The sequence below is a fragment of the Acomys minous genome (genome assembly GCF_964271855.1).
Source record: "Acomys minous genome assembly, chromosome: 4".
NCBI classification, from domain to species: domain Eukaryota; kingdom Metazoa; phylum Chordata; class Mammalia; order Rodentia; family Muridae; genus Acomys; species Acomys minous.
In genome coordinates, this window is record NC_140486.1 from 10,836,078 (window position 1) to 10,855,997 (window position 19,920).

The 19,920-nt window shown below is 45.2% G+C and overlaps 1 protein-coding gene across 2 annotated transcripts in view; it reads right to left on the minus strand.

The window, feature by feature from the left end:
- Positions 1-3,323: 3,323 nt before the first annotated feature.
- EPG5 (ectopic P-granules 5 autophagy tethering factor) overlaps positions 3,324-19,920 on the minus strand; it is a 97,726-nt gene continuing 81,129 nt past the window's right edge. The window contains exons 38-45 of one of the 2 annotated variants that reach the window (XR_014778491.1): positions 19,174-19,383; positions 18,497-18,641; positions 14,566-14,808; positions 12,707-12,923; positions 11,851-12,066; positions 9,807-9,921; positions 5,052-7,176; positions 3,324-4,998 (exon numbers count right to left, since the gene is read on the minus strand). Coding sequence is in view for 1 of the 2 variants with exons in the window: in XM_084778395.1 (XP_084634521.1) it covers positions 6,994-7,176; positions 9,807-9,921; positions 11,851-12,066; positions 12,707-12,923; positions 14,566-14,808; positions 18,497-18,641; positions 19,174-19,383 (1,329 nt within the window). In the remaining variant the exon portion in view is untranslated. Of the gene's footprint in view, positions 7,177-9,806; positions 9,922-11,850; positions 12,067-12,706; positions 12,924-14,565; positions 14,809-18,496; positions 18,642-19,173; positions 19,384-19,920 lie in introns of both variants that reach the window. The other variant, XM_084778395.1, reaches the window with a different exon arrangement.

Genomic DNA, 19,920 nt, shown 5'->3' on the forward strand with positions numbered 1-19,920 from the left:
TATACTGTGTTGTATTAGGAATTGGCATTTGGGGTTACAAAACTGAAGAAGACATCATTATCAGTCAGGATGAGCGAGGCCATGCTGCAGTAACAAGCTCTAAAATCACAGTGGCTCCAATGGTATTCGTCTCGCCCTGTATCAGTCAGGATTCTCTAGGGGAACAAAATGTATGGAATGAATATATGAAGAAGGGGAAGGGAAAGAGAAAAGAAAGAACGAGGATTTATTAGAATGGCTTTACAGGCTGTGCTCCAGCTAGTTCAATAGTGTCTACAAAAGGAAAGCCCAACAATCCAATAGTTGTTCAGTCTATGAGGCTGGATGCCTCAGGTAGTCTTCACTGTACCATGGGGGTGGGAGGAAAGCTCAATGCAGTGAAGGAATGGACTGGCAAGCAAAGGCAAGCAGGCGAAGAGATCAGCTTCCTTCTTCCATGTCTTTCTAAAGCTGCCAGAAGCTGTGGCCCAAACTAAAGGTGGCTCTTCCCACCTCAGAAGGCCAGGATTAAAAGTGGATCTTCCCACTTCACATGACTACACAAAGCAAATAGCCCTCATAGATGTGCCTAGCCACTTGGGTCCTAGCTAATTCCACATGTGGTCAAGTTGGCAACCAAGAATGGAGCCATCACACCCACCCATTCCCATAGCAGACTGGCAGGGAGGTTCATTGTTGTTAATTGGGAGCCTAGATCACTGGAATCTACCTCTGATGTTGTGAATTGGTAGACTCGAGGTAAGAAGAATTCTCTACAAAGCATCCTACTGGTGACTCTGAGAATGGATGACATCACAGTAAGCTCTTCCAGAAACTCTCAAGCTTGGAGACAGACAGACAGACAGACAGACAGACAGACACACACACACACACACACACACACACACACACACACACACACACAGTGAGTCCAGATTCATGCACATAAAAGGGGTAGCCAACCCTGTCTTGGGAAGGCTTCCTGGAAAAGCGTATGCGGAGATGGTAAGGATTGGCTATGTTGATGGGGAGACCACAGGGGAGGGTAGAGACTGGAAGGCAAGAAAATGGGGTATTTGAAGCACAGGGAAAACCCAAGTGAAGGTGGCATAGTATGGACACAGTTATTAGTTTCTGGACATGAAGGAAGAGGCAGGGTGTGGACAAAGTAGGCAGAACACTGCTGGGCGGAAGATGCTGCCCTCTTGGGCAGTATCCATTACAGAAGACTGTTCAGGCCTGAGTTTAAGCCAGTAGAAAGTCTTTATTAGCCAGCCAGCAAGTACACAGTGTAAGGGATCCCAGTGCAGCACTCTCATGGTGAACTTTTAAGCATGAAAACCGTATTCTAGGTTGACATACTTCAGTTAGCAAGAACCAGAAGCAGAAGCACAGAAGCCCAAAGGCAAGGTTTATACATTTAGAGACTTTCCTGTAACTATGGGCTTTGATGGATTAGGTCTTTGTTTTTGTTTTAGCAGGTGGTACTTTCTGTCTATGTGCTGAGTTTTATGGCCTGAATGCTAGTTCCATCATGGAGTCAGTTGAGCTAAGGTCTGGGGGCTGTTACACCCGTAGCAGGGGTGAGAGTAGCAGAAGTTGGCACTCAATGGACTGAGTATGGTGCTGGTCTCCTGCTCCCGCAGAGCAGGGATGCCTGTGTTCACTCATCATCTTCCTAAGGACCTGAAGGATGCCTGTGTCAGGAATACCTGGGGAGTCATTTAAATAAGCACATAAGCTGAGCATTGCCTGGCCCTACCGACCCACAGGCTCAGGGAAGGAATTAGGACTTTTAAGCAGTATCTTCAGGAGACTTTACCTCCAAGACTTTAAAAAGTATCTTTCAACCACTCCCCTCTTTAAAAAGTTGGAATTAAACACCCATGTGGCCACCATCACCTCCATCCATCCATCACTCATAGGCTGCTGTTTGGGTACTGCACATCTGGCTGAACCATTTGCAAGTAGGGAGCAGACTTCACAGTTCTTGAAGTACCAAAATACCTTGAAGAACATAACCACTCTGTGTGTTATTTAGCGAATCAGCCTTACAGTCTATATTCACATTTCCCCAATTGTCCTCAAAATGTCTTTTGTGTGTAGTCAGAATCCAGTTGATTTCAAGGCCAGCTGATGTCTGTTTGCTCTCTGGTATGCCTGGCCTCGCTCACAGTGCTGGCACTTTGCTGGGATACCTGAGCTATGTGCAGTGGCCTTTTTGAAAATGAAAGCAGCAAGATTCCTTGGGGAAACAGTCCATGGTGGTGGTTCCACTGATGAGCAACAGAGGAGCTGCTATCTCCTTTAACAGTCTGGCAGGCTGCCAGGGGTGCTGGGGAATACAGTGATGGCATCATTTGTCACCATCTCCTCTGAGCTGTCCCCAAGATCTAGATGGCATGAGATGCCTGTCCTCTCATACCCAAACCTCTGAGGAGGTTCAGGTTGTCCACCGGCAAGCAAGGACCAGAGACACAAGCAATAGTCAAAAGTCATCACATTTGGGATTCACCTCCCCTCTGGTAGGCCAGGAGACAAGGAGAGGACCCCAAAGACAAAACACTTTCAAGACTGCACTTCCCATGTGGTGCAGGCTGCAAGGCTGGAACCATCTAGTTCTTCAACCCCTGAGCCCCATGGCTCGCTCTGGAAAGTGAAGCTGATCCCACACAAGGATGGGGAAGACATGCCCCCATATCAAGAAGGCTCTGTCCTTCGAGAACCTCAAGTTCCAGTTAATCCCACATGGCACCTACCAACCCTCCACCCACAGCTTGGCCCATTCCAGATCTTTCGTCTCCATGACCCTCGGTGCTAAGGAGAAACTGTAGCAAACCAACACTGAAGACAGAGTTCCATAGCAGACTCTGAGAAAACTCAGGCCAGGCCCTGCCAGACACTCCTGCCTCTGAGCACCCCAAACATTTCTGTCCACACAGACCTTGTGAACCTTTGCCCAGATTTCCAGGTCCTCCTCCTGCAGGGGCCAAGGCCACCTTACAGATGTTTCAGCTATCAAGGGCTCTTCTGATTTGATGGCCTCCCATCCCTATCAGTTCTTAACTGAGCTCCCAAATACGAGAGGGAGAGAGAGAGGAGGGGGGGGCAGGGGAGGACGATGAGAGGGAGAGGGAGGAGGAGGGAAAGGGAGGGAGATGGAGAGAGAGAGGATAGTTAGAAATTTTCTCTTTGAAACTAGAGGTCTTACCTTGTGGTCAAATATTTAAAAAAAAAAAAAAGACTTAGCCATGACAAATCAATTAACTTAAAAGTTCTCAAAGTGATTCATGTGTGAAAAGGCCCGCCAACCAACTTGCTGAGAACAATGAGCCAGGCTCAGCATGAGTCAATCACAATGGCCTTTATTTGCAGAATTTCACTTAACTAATTCTCACATCTTCCAGTTTCTCACCATTATACAAAAAAAAAAATATGTGTCCTTTGTACAGCATGAAAAATATTAAACAATGAACAATACATGAGTATTTCACAGTTAATGACCAAAATAAAATATGGTTTTAAAGGTCACACTAGATGAGGTGAACACACCACAGTGTTGATCTCCAATATAAATTATCTGAAACCACGGAAAGAAAAACTCTCAGTGTGATCACATGATACAAAGAGAAGTAAGTTACAACCAACAATCCTTAGAAGTAGCATAAGATTTTTTCAAGTTACTCTCATGAGGGATCAGGAACCTGTGCAAAGTGAAGGAGACTATGGTTAAGCACTTGACCTGCCCCTGGCTACATGACTCCTGTTGTGCTCTGAAACAGGAGCATCCTGTGGCACAGTCTGTTTAGGGCCAGGCTCTAAGTCAAGAGCCTCCCATAACTTGGTCAGCCATTAGCTCAAAATGAGCTGTGAAGTTAGCTCACTAAACAGCAGTAGTACAAGGTGAAGTCCAAAGAGCCTGACCATTGGGCCAACCAAGCAGATAGGCAGTGTAACTGGCCTTGGAAAGTGACTGTTATTAAATGAGGTTCGTAGCTTAACTCAGTGCCAGGTTACTCTGCCAACTACAGACCACAGTGGGAGGTGACACTGCCAGGATGGCTTGTTATTAGAGTGATTTGCACTGCCTGGCCCACAGGAGGTGACAATTCCAGGCCAGGGTCTAGGACTCGGCAACAAAAGCACCAAGGACAAAAAGGGCAATGTGTTCTCTCTACATCTGTGAGGGCTGAGTGAAGTGTGTTCCAAGGTGCCTCACTTGTGTCATTGTAGTTCTGGCGATGCTAACCCTTGGCACAGTAGTGTGGACTGACTTTGGCACTGTGCCCCCAAAAGCAGTTATATTGGACATCATGTTCAAAGAGGACTACAGATTCTGAGCATTTAGCCCAGAGAAGACTAAGGGGTGGGGGCAAAAGAGGTCAGAGATGTGACAAGAGGCAATGTCTTGAGGTATACTGAAAGAAAGCAGGCCCTGCCTGATGTTCCAGGCAGATCCGCAACCAGCAGGCAAGGCCACCAGGAACCATTCATCCTCAAGATAAGTAGAACTAGAGAGCCCTGGCATAGCAGTGGACTCCAAGACATGGGCCAGATGGAGGAAAACTTGAGGACCCCCACTAAGGGAACCAAGGTATTTAATGTGCCTTGACTCTGTCCATGGTTCAAAACATTGGCTTCTTGCTTCAGAAGAAGTAATTTTTAGAATAAACACCTTTGAAAACCACTGTCATCAGCTTGATTCAGACAAAGAGCTTAGACACACCAGAGCTTCTGCTGATTGGCCTAAGGAGCTAACTGTAGGGAGTGTCTACATGTCTACTAACACTAAAAAACAAAAACAAAAACAAAAAAACAAACAAACAAAAAACCCAAAAGACTTGGGCACAACACAAGAGAGATGGAGGCTAACCAGCAAGACATCAGTCATGTTTAGAGCCAAGGTCAAGTGTGCAAGAGCTTTAAAAATGTGTGTGGTGAATGCCAGCCATCACAGCCCCACTCACACTGTACCCTGCTGTCACTTGTTCTGGTGAGGCTGCAGAGAAACCTCTCTGCCTCGTGGGAGCACTGTGACTGAGGTGGTGGGCAATGCCTGGAGAGGCCAACACGTCTTTCTGTTCCTGGGAAGCACTTGATGTTGTGCTGCGAAGGCTGCAGAGCTGTGATGCTCCATTTTCCGCACTGCTCAGCCATGGCCCTGCTGGTGGAAACGGTGTCTCTGACACCATGGTCTTGCACTCTGAAAGTAAATCACTTGCCAGCAAGCCAGGCTGTCTGCAGGCAGCTTTCTTTGTTCTGAATTACTACGTGTTTTTAAAGCACGTAGTCTAGTGCTTCTCAGAATCTGAGGAAACAACTCTCAGATGTTAAGCAAGGATGAAAAATATCGGCACTTCTACCGACCAGTTACAAAGCCAAATAAATTTAATATCAGGCACAAAAATCGACATCAGCCTTTCAATGCATATTCATCGGTAACAATCAAAGGTTGGTTTTATTGTTTATACTTTTTACAGACAAAATGTACAAATATTATAAACTTCCAAGATTAACTGATTCTCAGCACTGTACACACGCCCACGCAGACACTTCACATTCTAGGATTGGTAACTTGGTTCTCCTCAGAGAAACACACACAGTATCACTGGTGCTTGCTCAATAGTTTACAGCTTCTAGAGTTTTCTTCTACTCAGAGTTAGGAGGGCTGATTTGAAAAGCAGACATATTCCCTTTATCAGTGTTCCAAGGCATATCTATTAGGCAGAATTGTTCTGTCCAATAAGAAGTCCCTGCAAGCCTCCAAATGTGGGGGAAGCAGCCCACTAATTGTATAATCCCATCTGTAGTCAAGGCTCTTGATGGCCACCCAGAGATTTTACACAGATATTCCTGGGCTATAACCCATAAAAACAGACACATATTCTAAGCTGGTCATACAAAATCCATTTGGGGCCATTTTGGAGAAGTACGAATATATTGACAGAAGTCAAACTTCTAACCCCACAGGAAGTAAATTGAGCAAGAGAATAGAGCAATGTGCTGGACAGGCTTTGGCAATACAGACTGTCAGCAATGACAGAAGGCACAGAGCTACCCAGAAAATGCCAAAATTCTGAAATTCCCCTCACCTGGCTCCTTCTCCTGGACATGTGTTCCAGCATGTCTGTGAGCTTCATCTGAACTTAACTAAGGAAGAGACCAGGGTCCCCAGTGTCCTCTGACAGTAGGACCTGCAGAGAGCGATGACATATATCAAGAGCTGGGAATGTCCACATGCACGTGGCCAGCGAAATGATATGAATGAGGAGTCCAAGGGAATAGGCTGCTCCCACTACACAAACCAAATAAGACACACCAGTGCGAGCACAGTCCTCACAGTGCACTGCTGCCACATCAATTCACTTCCAGAGGATGTATCAGCATCTCTGCAATCCACTGTGTCAGGCTTAAGTGACATGTCTTCATAGGACTCATTTTAGCTCAGCTTCTTTGTTGTGTTTGCTGAGACACACTTGATGCACACCTCAGCTTCACCTTGTAACCATCCCACTTCAGCCACCCAGGAGCTCAGGTTACAGGTGTGTGCCACCACCGCTGACTTAATTCAGTTATTATCTCCACTCTAGGAGAAATGACATAATACTTCTGAGCTGGTGTTTTTCTCCACATTTGGGAAATGCAGAAATGTTCTAAGTTGATTTCTTTTACATTGGAGAATACAATGGAGTCCAAAAGAGAGCTCTTCATGACTCCCAAAGTGATCAGCTCTGCCAAGGGAGCCTCGACATTTAAACAAAGCATGGAGGCATAAGCACTCTGTCGTTCTTAGCGAGCTGACGGGCGCATTCCCCAATGTGAGTGGCTCTGTCCACAGTGAGTGGACTTCCTTTCACTGGTGGAACACAACAACACAACACAACACAACACCATAGAGGCTGTCTAATGCCTCCCAGCTTGCACCTCAGCTCTGTGGTGAAACTGAACAAGGGGACATGAGCAACAGCACAGTAGTGTAAACACAAGGCCACAGCTTCAAGGGCTTCAGTGTCACTATCGTATGTTGTCCAAATAATGCACTTCTGGGTAGAGACAGTTAACAAGAAGAGCCAGGAAGCCTTTCCCGTTCTGAAGGCTATGGCCAGGGTGTTTTATAAACTGGACAGCTTGCAGTATCTGATCCTGGTACTCCACATACTGCTTACTCAGTGTCATGGCTTCAAGAGCAGACAGCACCTGCAAGACATGAATGACGGCATCACTTATCCAGGAATGCACACGGCCTGACTGCCATCCCTGTCTACTTCCACTGTGGGCCTGGAGAGAAGAGGGCAGCCCAGAAGACGGGCTTTGGGTAACAAGCAGGATGAGGCAGACACCTCTGAAGCCTTCTGCCTTTTGTGCCGTGATTTCCCAGCCTTTCCTTGCCAAGAGACACTGCCCCCAGCCAGCCTAGTGTTCCTGCCTGTCTCACCTACCACAGCCGTTCCCCTTGCCTACCTAGTCCCTGTTCTCCTGGGTCCCACCAGTGGGCTCTTCCCCACTAAGTGCCAACTCCATCTCTCCTCAGAGCCCAACAGAAAAACCACAAGCACCAGCTGCATCTCACTAGGGTGAAAGTGCAACTTCCTGCTCGCTTTGTTCTTAGGTTACAAACCATCACAGGAGACAGAGTGAGTGAAATCCCAAACACAGCAGCTACCAAGTGCTGCTAGGAACAAAAGATAAGGAGGCCACATAGGCCAACTTCCTCCATAAGACAGAGCGGGCCTGAAGGAAACGTATGTTCCCATAACCCTCTGCAACAGAAATAATAATGGCATCTCTAGCTGGGTAACTTCGATTTTTTTCCTTCCTTCATTGTAGGAAAAGAAAGTACACAGAAAACAAAAATTCCAAACAGTGATACCAAGAGAGGCATGGGGGGGGGGGGAGGGGGAGGGGGGAGGGAGGGCATTTGAGGGTGGCTGTGTTTTCCAAGTGCCCAAATGCCCACCACACATAGCATAGTGTCCTACCCTCTCTCCTCCTCCAGCTTTGGGAACAGCTTTGGGCTGTGTGTGTGTGTGTGTGTGTGTGTGTGTGTGTGCGCGCGCGCGCGCATGTGTGTTTTGTTTGGTTCAGAATACAAAGAAGGAGATTTTCTTTAGTATGGTAAATAAAGCTGGAATGTTAGAAACAAATTATCATGCCAGCCATAAGCAGAACTTGGGGCTGAAAACCTTTTTAAAGATTAGTCATCTGAAATCTGAAAATCCCGAGAGCACGTTTGCAAGGACAGGTCAGGAAGCAGCGTTTCAAATCTAACAGAAGGGGGCCCACGTGACCTATGGTCACAGTAACATCAGAATCCTGATGCTCCAGGTCCTGGGACACAGGACAGTTGAGGTCTCCTCAAATACTCTATAAATTAATCTCACCGACTGTCCAAATGCCCAAGCAGGGCTCACCTGCCCATCTGTGAGGCTTTATGAAGACATCAGGGACTCCAACAGCGAGTGTCAAGTACCAGATGTCTTACATCCTGAGATCCTGATCTCCGTGAAGGAACTGTATAACTGATCCACACTCTGTTTGTTTGTTGTATGGGACAGGGTCTCTCTATGTAGCCCTGGCTGTCCTGGAACTCACTATGGTGCCCAGACTAGCCTTAAACTCGCTGAGCTCCTCCTGCCTCTGCCTCCAGAGTGTTGGGATCCTCACACACCCCAACACTTGCCACATACAGATAACCTGCAGAGTGGAAAATGTGCAGCGGCCTGGAGATAGAGCAGCCATGAAGCCTAGCCCTACTACCTACTACAGCGTGACATGGGACAGGTCACCTAGCTTCTCCTTCAGTGTTTCCTCGTCTACAAGATCAGAAGAGTCACCACTCTATGCTACAGGTTGTTATGAGGATGAAATGAATAGAAATACTGACTCACATGCACAAATACTCAAGGGTAGCAGCCACTATCTCACTATTTTAGGACGGCTCTACCTGGTCAGCCAGCTGGGAAGGTGAAAACAAGTTATAGGAACCAGCCCATGGACCTGCAGCCTCCACGTGCTCAGTAATGTAACTTCATTATTATTATTATTATTATTATTATTATTATTATTATTATTATTATTATTATTAATTCAGATCACATCCTGATTGTTATCACCTTACTTGTATCTTCCCATTCCTACCCTCCCTCCCTCTCACACCCTAGTCCCCTCCCCTAGACCTCTGACATAAGGGGACCTCCTCCTCCACCATATGATCACAGCCTATCAGGTCTCATCAGATAGCCTGCTTCCCTTCCCTTCTGTGTACCCACCAGGCCTCCCCACTAAGAGAAGGTGATCAAATCAGGGGCACCAGAGTTCATGTCAGAGGCAGTCCCTGCTCTCCCCACAACCGAGGAGAATGAGCTGTCCATTAACTAGATCAGGAGTCCCGCAACGAGACCTCAGGCTGGCGTATGTGGACCCAGGGGGGCCTGTACAAACTGCTGTACCAACAGCAAGGACGATGAATGTAGTAAACTTCTGCATTTTGTTGGTTATGCAAGCAGCAGCCTGCAGTGGCCACTCGTCAGTCTCCTGGAACAGGAGTGCCTGCTTTGGTAGCACACGAAAACTCAGCCTACTATCTCTCACATCAGTGAGCCATCTTCTGTGAGTGCCAGTCCTGGCATCAGGAAGTACACTTGGCACAGTCTCAGCTTGCCCTGGCCTTGCCTCGTCCCTGCTCTAGGCTTAAGATCTAAGATGAGCACAGGAAGGGAACCAGCCCTGTGCTGCTGCAGAGCCTGAAGGGTACAGCTTAGAGCTGCCGCCTCTCTTCTGAGAAAGTGCACTAGGAAACCTCCAACCTTAAGGCAGCTGTTACTGACCTGCTGAGCTTTCGGAGTTAGATGTAATTCAGAGCTGGGCTTCAGACGAATCTGGTCTTCTGCAGGCACCTGAACTGACAGGAAGGCCACCATGCTTCGGGCAACCACCCGGAACCTTGGGTGTAACAAGAGGTTAGAAGTGGGAGACACTGAAGTACAAACCCTATTTCCTATTTTCAAAGAAAACAATGTAACTCCGTTTCCAGATCCTCCCTTAGTTAACCCCTTCAGGGAAACACTAATCTTTCCTCCCATGGTTATCCAAACAGTGCGTGCCCATTCAGATTCAAGAATGAAAGTGTGGGTAGAAACATGGAACAGCTGGGACAGTCAGCTACTGTTGGTGGGAACGGAACCCGTGGGGGAGGGGCCTGCAGAAAACAATGCACTGCCTCACTACACAGTACTGCCATGCCACCAGCAGTCCCGCTCCTGCGTATGTACCCAAGAGAACTGAAGACAGACGTAAGTGAAACTTATGCACGAATGTTCAGAGCAGCATCAGCCGCAACAGCAACCGAGGCAGAAGCAGCCCAAATGTCCATCAGCTTCTGAATGGATAAACGAAATGTGGCAGATCCACCCTCATCTGTGTGCCACTCAGCCACAGGAATAAAGGGACATGGCTCGGCTGTAGGACACTTGTCACGCATACATGGGTTCAATCCTCAGCATCACAAAAACATAAATAAATAAAAATAAGGAAGGACCTGCTGATACATGCTACAACACAGATGAACTCCAGAAACTATATCCAGACTGGAGGGCACATTTTATTCAGTTCACTGTTATAAATGTCCTAAGAAGGACTTAAATATGAAGTCTACCAATGGTTGCCAGTGACTAGGGGAAGGGGGAAATGGAAGTGAATATGGGGATTACTTGGGGGTGATGAAAATATTTCAGGTTCTAGAATATTGAATTCTAGAGTGTTAATACTCTAGGCATTACAACAACATTGCAAACATCACTGAATTATACATAGTATAATGGTTACTGTAAGTAAATAAAGTTAAATATATTTTACCATACTTTTTAAAAAGCACTTAATTCAAGTAAAAGATCTATAAACAAATTTAAATAAAACTAAAATTATGTCTGTCACAACCTACCATAAACAAACATGGAGTTAACTGGTCTGGAATGAGGGGTTCCCACGTTACAACACAATGCGTGTCAACAGAGTATGAGACCTCTCTTCAGTAATGACAAGGATTTGAAAAAAAGCCATGATGTAGTTGATAAGAAAAGGGTGTATGGGCTGGAGAGATGGCTCAGTGGTTAAGAGCATTGACTGCTCTTCCAGAGGTCATGAGTTCAATTCCCAGCAACCACATGGTGGCTCACAGCCATCCACAATGAGGTCTGGTGCCCTCTTCTGGCCTGCAGTACATGCAGGCAGAACACTATATACATAATAAATAAATAAATACTTAAATTTTTTTAAAAAGGTGTAGATTATAAAAGGTATTTCTGAGCATGAGGAAGGAAGGGAGGGAATGGAATGGGGAAAGGAGGGGAAGGAGAGAAGGAAGGGAACCCTGAGTAAGAGAGCAGCCTAAGACAGAACGAGAGACCATGGCAAATTACCCCACGCCTTGGAACTTTAACCCACAAAACCTAGAGTTGTTTCTCATCACTTCTCACTAACTGAGCTCAGCCCACCATGAGGGTTTAACTGTTCGACACTGAGTCCCTCACAGTTCTGATTCCCCCACACTCACACTGGGGGTCAAGATACCACAATGAAACAAAGGACCAACGTAGCTTAATTCATTGTCACTGGTTCAAAACCAAAGTGAAACCAGGAGTACAGTCAAGTTGCAGAGTCAAAATATAACAAAAGGTATGGTTTGACCTTTGAAACAAAGCTGTATTAATATTCTCTTTAGGATATGGAGATGTAAGCAGTCTCTGACCACCTCACCTTTATCTTTCTAGAAAGCCTGCATGCCTTAAGCCAAAAGCCTATTCCAGCATCACGCCTCGATCAGCGGCCGCTGTCTGAGGCCCACCAGGAAGAGCAGAATAGGTGCTCCCTCACCTGTTGGACAGAGGTGACTTCCGGCCCAGCCCAATGGCCCCCAGGATCCCGGAGCTGAGCCTCTCCTCGGCCACAAGGCTCTGCCTGCTCTGCAGCATTAGCAGAATCCGGATGACCGACTCAGTCAGGACGGGGTCGGTCTGCTCCAGCTGAATCAGAGACAGCTGCAGGATTTGATGCCACCACAAAAACAGCTTTGCCTCTTCCTGTGCAGAGCTGGGGGAGGAGCCAGAGCAAACAAAATATAAGTATTTTCCCCACTCATTTAACAAACTCACATTTGAGTTTTAAGGAAGGGAGAAATTTATTACTTTAAATCATACGCTAGGGCCAACAAGATGGCTCAGTGGGTAGAGATGCTTTTGCCTGACAAGCTGACTTTGATCCCCAGGACACACATGGAGGAAGCAGAGAACTGACAAAAGCTGTCCTACCTCTACAAAGACACACCATGAAACACACGAACCCACAAGTACACACACAGACACAGAAAACAAAAATTAAGGAATTAAAATAAATCCAAGGCTGACGTGTTAGCAAGATGTTAATAAAGCAATGGGGCTCCAACAGCCACCATTTATTGATCATCTGCATGCCACACATCAGGTTATATGTCCTCTGTCACTTGATCTTCTACTTATAAGAGAGCTGGAGGCTGGTCCTTCAAAATACTTATGTTTTGAGATAAAAATTAACAAACAAACAAACAAAAGAGTCTTTGCCAAGAACCTCCTACTGCCCCTGAAAGGCCTTTTTGACCTGTACACATTACTGTGTCCTGTGCTCTTGAATAGACATGTACCTAAACTGTGCATTCCATGTAAATTGTGCTCGCCACAGCCACGGGCACACATACCTTGGGTACACCTGCTCCAGCCACTTGCTTAGCATGAGAAGCACTTTCATCTCGTTCCTCACAGTCTGCTCACTGTTTAAACACTGGAGCAGGTAAACGTAGAGCGTCAGGCAGCTGCCCAGGGCTAAGCACTCCTGCAGGAACTCTTGCATGGTGAGCTCGGGCACTTGAAGGGACACCAGAATGGGACCCCAACCTAAATTCTGATTGAGGGAGCCTAAGAAAAGAACACCGAGAAGAAATATCAAGATACACTCATGTCCATAAGCATCCTAATGACTGTGTTGACTTCAGCCTCATGTATGACGTCATTTCTCAGAGTGGACCTAGAGGCCAGAAAGTGAGAGATGCCCTGAAGCTTAGGCTAGGAAGCCAGATGCTACTTTACTAGAGAAAGTTCACAAAAATTTGGGACTCAGGACTATGTATCTCTAAACCAAGTTTCTCATTATATGATGATTATTAGCATCTACAGGGCACCAGAGAGTTTTAACTTTAATCAGCACTTAGGCTTTCCTAAGAAAATAAATCCAATCTCTCATAGGCATTTTTATTTACGAAAGTACAGCTCATATTCTAGTGGAAACCATTTTGACTTTTAGTAACTCAAATTCTAATCCTGAGTGTTATGCTGAAGGTTCTCAACCCTTTGGGTAGGTGGAGATGTACAAAGCACCTCCACAGTAGGCAGGGCAGATGGCACATCACGGGTACATCTTGGAACCGCACGCTGACATTTCCCTTTCTTGTTATCTATAGTAATATTTTATATATTATATATCCCAACATCAGAGCTAAGAAGGGCTATTCTGAGCAGGTCTTAATCACAGCCCCCAGAGTCTGGAGCTGGGAAATGAGAACAATAAAAAGATGATATGATATTTTATGATAGTTTTAAGAGTATGACAAGAGGGCTGGACAGATAGCTCAGCAGCTAGGAGCACTGGCTGTTCTTCCAGAGGATCTGGGCTCAATTCCCAGCACCCACAGGACAGCTCACAATTATCTGTAATTCCAGCTCCAAGCCATCCAGCACCCTCTTCTGGCCTTGGTGGCACCAGGCACAGATGTGCTATACATAAAAACATATGGGTAAAACACTTATACACAGAAAATAAAAAGATAAATCTTAATAAAAAGCATGGCAAGAAGAAATAAAAAGATCTCTATGAAAACTCCTTTCACCAAAAGTGGTAAGAAAGAAGAAATTACTATCATTATTATCTGAGTTCTGGTTTACAGCATTTGTTTTGAAAACAGACTTTGCTGTTAAAACATGGCTGGTCTGATACTCTGAAGCACTGTAAAAAACAAATTAGAATTTTTCTTTCTTGAAACATATGATTAAACCCAAAAGACATGGGCCACATGTTCTGATGTTGACTAGCTCTTTATGGAATAAATCTATTTCTATCATATATGTAAATATATATAAATGTGTGTGTGTGTACTGTAGTTTGTGTGTATATATGTATGTCTGTATATGTATTTATGTATGTGGTGTGTGTTTGGATGTGTGTATATGTATGCATGTGTGTATATATGAGTCTATGCATGTTGTATGTGTGTATATGTATATGTGTGTATGTGTGTGGTTTGTGTATATGTGACTGTGTGTGTATGTGGTCTGTGTGTTTGTGTATATGTGTGTTTATGTATGTGAGTGAGAGAGACAGGTGAGAAAGAGAGACAGAGACATAGACGGGGAGGGGGGAATAGAGGGGGAGGAGGTAAGAAATTCCTCACAGAAATAAGTAGAACAATCTAAGCTCTTTGAGAAGAGTGGAAAGCTATCCCTGATGCTTTGACCTTCCTGGAAAAGGCTGACGTGATGAGAGCAGAAGACAATGTCCTCTTACTTTCCTTGAAGTAGGCAGTGATACAGGCTTCTGTCGTCTCTGCCATGTGGCGGACTGATGCCAGGCTCTGGCAGGCTGCTGTTAAAAGGGGCAGCACTACCAACCCGTGGACCTTTTGGCCAATCCAGGTTCGAATACTGACACCAAGGAATTCTGCTGTTGGAACAGTTGCGCTGTTCATCATCATTAGGACTTCCATAAAGAGGCCGCTGAGGGCCATGTGGCGGGTCTGGCTGTCCATGTCTAAAGGCAAAGACACACACATTCAGACCTCTGGGGCAGGGCTCATTAGAACAACAGTTCTTCTCTCAGCTGCGCTCCAGGGTCCTCACAGTCCTAGTGTCTGACTGCAGGGCACCAGAGCAAGGGTCTGACGACACTTGAGTTTTATGGGTAGGGTGTGATATATACACACACCGTAAGAGGAAATCAGGAACTTCTGTAAGAAAGTATGCAACAAAGTATGTCAGAGAAAGACACCTTAACAAGGAGGCATGGGGTGCCTTCCTGCAGCCCCCCTCCATTCCACTGTGACACCCACCAACCCACAGAATCACTCTCACCACAAGAGACCTCAGTGGTCACAGTAGGCTGTGACTCAGGTAAGCTATCGTTATTGCCCTTGCTGTCTCTCCAGACGCCTGTGAGCAGTCACCCCTCCTCCCAGCTCAGCTCCACTTCCCGGGGCTTCTGGCTGTTGGTGCAGACCCTAGTCCTGCCGTCACTTTCCTTCTTCCCCTCTCGGCTTCTCCTCCAGCCCACTTCCATCCTTTTGTGACACCCACTGACTCACAAGAAAGCTCCCTACCAGGGACTCCAGTCACCACACTTGGCTGAGATCCAGAGCGGACAATGGAATACCTACACAGCCAAGAGAAGACCAGACATCCACACCAAGAAACACTTCCAAGCACCTCAACCTTGGATGCCTAGATCCCAGCACAAAATACAACTATGAATAGCCAAGATAATATTTATCCTCCAGAAGCCAACAACCCTATTGCAAAAGGCCAAGAAAAGCAATTTAGCTGAAGCACAAGACAAGAACTTCAAAATAGCCATTACAAATATGTTAAGAACCTTAAAAAGAATACAAATAAATTCTTTAATGAAGACTGAAAACAAATAGTTGAATGAAATAATGAAAACAATTCAAGACATGATAGCAGGTTTTAACAAAGAAATTGAATCACTTTTAAAAATTATAATAAACTGGGAACACAAACTCAGGATGTCAAACAGAACTTCAGTGGTAAGCTTCACCAACAGGCTAAAAACACAGGAGACAGGATTTCAGGTCTAGAAGAAAAGGTTGAAGAAATGGAAAGCTCAGTCAAACAAAATTTAAAACTGTGAAATCAAGAGGCAGCTGCAGTGGTGCACGCCTGTAATCCCAGCACTCAGAGAGGCAGAGACTGTTTGATCTCTGAGTTCGAGGCCAGCCTGGTCTACAAAGTGAGTCCAGGATAGCCAAGGCTACACAGAGCAACTCTGTCTCCAAACAAACAAAATGTGAGGAAAAACAAACAAAAACGGCCAGGCACAAAAGTCCAACCACTATGAAACACCAAACCTATGAATAATAGGTATAGAGGTAAAAGGCACACAAAATATCAAAATTATAGAACAAAATTTCCCCAAACAAAGAAAGGATTACCTTTCAAGGTACAAGAAACAGAAAAAACATCAAGTGGAGTCAGAAGAGAAATGCCCGTGACACATGGTAATCAACGCACTAAATGTAACAGAATAAAAGCAGCACACTAAAAGCTGCACAGGAAAAGGTATTAAATACATATAAAGGAAAAAACATTAGACAACACGAGTTCTCAGTGGGGACTCTGAAGCCACAGGATGTTCTGCACATTTAATAGAGGGTTAGTAAGAACTGAAAAAACTGAGCATCAAGAAAACCCAACTTAAAAATGGGTACAGAAATGACAGGAGTCCTCAAAAGATAAAATGCAAATGGCTGAGAAACACTTAAATGTTCACCATCCTTAGCCACCAAGAAAATGGAAATTAAACTACTGAGACTTCATTTTACCCCAATCAGATCAATAAAACAAATGATAGCAGTCATCCTGGCGAGGACATGGAGAAAGGCAAATACTTATTCATTGCTTGTAGGAGTACAAAGTGGTAGTGACTATGGAAATCAGTATGGAGGTTCCCCGAGAAGCTGGAAAGTGTTTACCTCAATACCCAACTATAATACCTTTAGGTATATACCCAAAGGACTCTGTAAAAGTCTGTTTAAAAAAGACTAAAGATACTTACTAAAAAGATACTTGTTCATGTTCATTTCTGCTTCATTCGTAATAGCCGGAAATTAGAAATAGCCTAGGTGTTTATCAACTGATGAATGAATAATGAAAATGCAGTACACTTTCACAATGGGCCATTGTCGGGAAAAGGGACAAAACATGATCAAAACACTGTATAAAAAATTTTAATAAAAAATTAAAATATCAAGACATATATGTTGAGATGGTGTGAAAAAATATCTTACCTATCAGAACATGAATAATTTGTATTTTCTAACCTTTGCTCATAGAGAAAACAAACATGTAGCTCTTAGATGTCAGTCATTTGACAACTACACAGAATAAGTCTACTTATAACTCAGCATAAAAGGAAACCTCTTCTAAAGGCTTCTAATGACAGGTGCTTTGTCTGCTACAGATACTATCCATGGGTCCTTTGGGTTTTTTGTTTTGTTTTGCTTTGTTTTGTTTTTCCATGACAGGGTTTCTCTGTGCAGCCCTAGCTGTCCTGGACTCACTTTGTAGACCAGGCTGGCCTTGAACTCCCAGAGGTCTGTCTGCCTCTGCCTCCCAAGTGCTGGGATTAAAGGCATGCGCCACCTCGCCTGGCTTATTCTTTATTCTTTATGTTTATTTATTTATTTATTTTTTGAGGCGGACTCAAGCACTCTGCCCAACTTAGCCTCTAGTACCTAGGGCACTTGGCTTACACTACTGCATCTGGAATTCTTCATATTTTGATTAATAGTTTCACAAGGTATAAAATGACGTATCTTACTTTCCTGGCTCTACCACCTGAGAAGTGTATGAAGGTCTCCTGCGCTGGGTTAAAGGCCTGCACCACCACACCTGGCTCTTCTTAAAAAGAGGAGAGGTGGAAAGAGAACAGCACACAAGAAAATGAACAAATTCATTTTACAAGAGAACAGAGTCAGAGAGAAGGTCACGGGAATAGACCACATCACTTTCAAAACGGAACGTATGTCTCCTTGAGTGAACAAGCATGTTTTCCTAATTTTTTTAGCCATCTCGAGTAAGATAAATTTTTTGTAATAGACTAGAGCTGAGGCTTGCTTCCCTCCCATTGCAGACTCAGTATTTATGTCCATGAGAGTGGTGAGAGCTCTGGACGTCCTGCCAGTGAGGCAAATTCACTATCACAGAGGGGAATGGACCCTAGCCAGATGGTACTGGAGAAAAGTATTGTCAAAGAAGAACTTAAAAACAAAACACTTGAGAGTGATATTCACTGAACAATTATCAATTTTGGTGTTTTTTTTTCCTTGAGCATTCTTGGTTGTTTTCAGCAGGATGTCCACTGCATTGGCCAGCTAGCAACAAAGCTCTCCGTATAAAATGTCTTCACAAACCAACAGGTGACTCTGACCTGCTGAGCTGCTGCTTCCTCCAGACTTCCGATCACCCCATCACTCAGTGTGCTTATCCAGCGGGAACCTTAGCCCAGGTCACTTCACACTCGCATCTGCCAGGGTCAACTTCTCCCAGTGTTAACCTTTCTGCCTGCCCCCAGGGCTGGTCCTGCTAAACAGGCCACAGACTGTCTGGAGCAGGAAAGGTCTTGACCATCTTCCTCAGCTCACAAGGCCTAACACACAGAAAGGATCACTGCCCGCCTGAGTATGTGGCTTCCGCTGGTAACTTACCAGGTGGGTTAAAGACAATGATATCATCTAAGAGCTTAGATATTTCCTGTTCTAGGACTGGGAAGGCGATTTTCCCATTCTGCTCCAGGGCACTGAGGAACTGAACCATCTGATGAGTGAAAGCTCGGCACTTTGGAAGTATGTCCTGAAAAAAAGGAGAGGGAGAGAAGGGACAGTCAAGTGAATCTGAGCAAGAAAAGTTAGCAGAACATTCCAGGGGAGCACAGTGGCATCTGGACAGATCGGGAAGATGCCACAGAAGACCTCATTTAGATGGCTTAAAAGATGTGGCTTCAGCTCCACAAAACAGCAATAGCACTGAGACTAGCTTCCACAAAACAATGACATTAACTAAGCAGTAATTACTTGTCAAAACTTCCCCCCAAACTTTTATATTTACTGTAATGCAAACCTCCAGCTTACACTCCCCACCCCCCCCCCCCCAGACACTCTGACTTTAAAGCTGGCCTGCTGCTGTCTTCAACCCCTCTGACCTCTGGTCCACCTGGGTCACTACAATTAAATGGGAAAAGTCAACCCAAGGACCTAGAGGCCATGACTTGGGTGGCACACCCTCTAGCTTTCTTTGCTGAGGAAGTCTCAAGAGTCATGGCTACCCATACTAGCACATATATGACTTCTGGTCCTAAAGAACACCAACCTTTAAACCAACTTACAAGATGCTTCTGGCCATCCGCAGGAAGAGAAAGCCCTGCTGACACTTTCAACAGCCTCACTATCAGCTCAGCCGAACAGTCTTTCGCCAGGATGACGGACGGTGGGTAGTGACTACTGAAATAGCCCAGCGCACTCTGATACGACACAAGGTCCACAAGATGCCACGAGAGTGAGCTCGTCTGTCCAAGGAGACTCAGTAAAGGTGAGTCCTATAAACGGAAGACAGGTTGTTTAAGTTCCTTTACCCAGAAATATAAGCCTCTAGTCTGGGGGTAGGGAATAGAGAAGACAAACAAAAAATAAAAACAAAACAAACAAACAAAAAGAGCTTATGGTAAGACAGAAAAGTTAGGAGGGTACAGTGGTGCAGGCCTGTAATCCCAGCATTTGGGGAGGCAGACGCAAGTGGGTCTCTGTGAGTTTGAGGCCAGCCTGGTTTACAAAGTGAGCCCAAGAGAGCCAAGAATACACAGAGAAACCCTGTTTCAGAAAGAAAACAAAAAAGAAAAGGGGTAAAAAGGAACAGCAAAGTTAAGGAACCAAGGAAGTTAAGTACTCAAGTTAGCATCAAGGGAAAACAATATTCAAGGTCATAGCAAAAGTACATTAAGATCTAAAAGGATTCAGAGGAACCCTGGTGGTACACAGGAACACTGACTTCAAGAAAAACACAACAGAGCTGGAGAGATGGCTCAGTGGTTAAGAGCACTGTCTGCTCTTCTAGAGGTCCTGAGCTCAATTCCCAG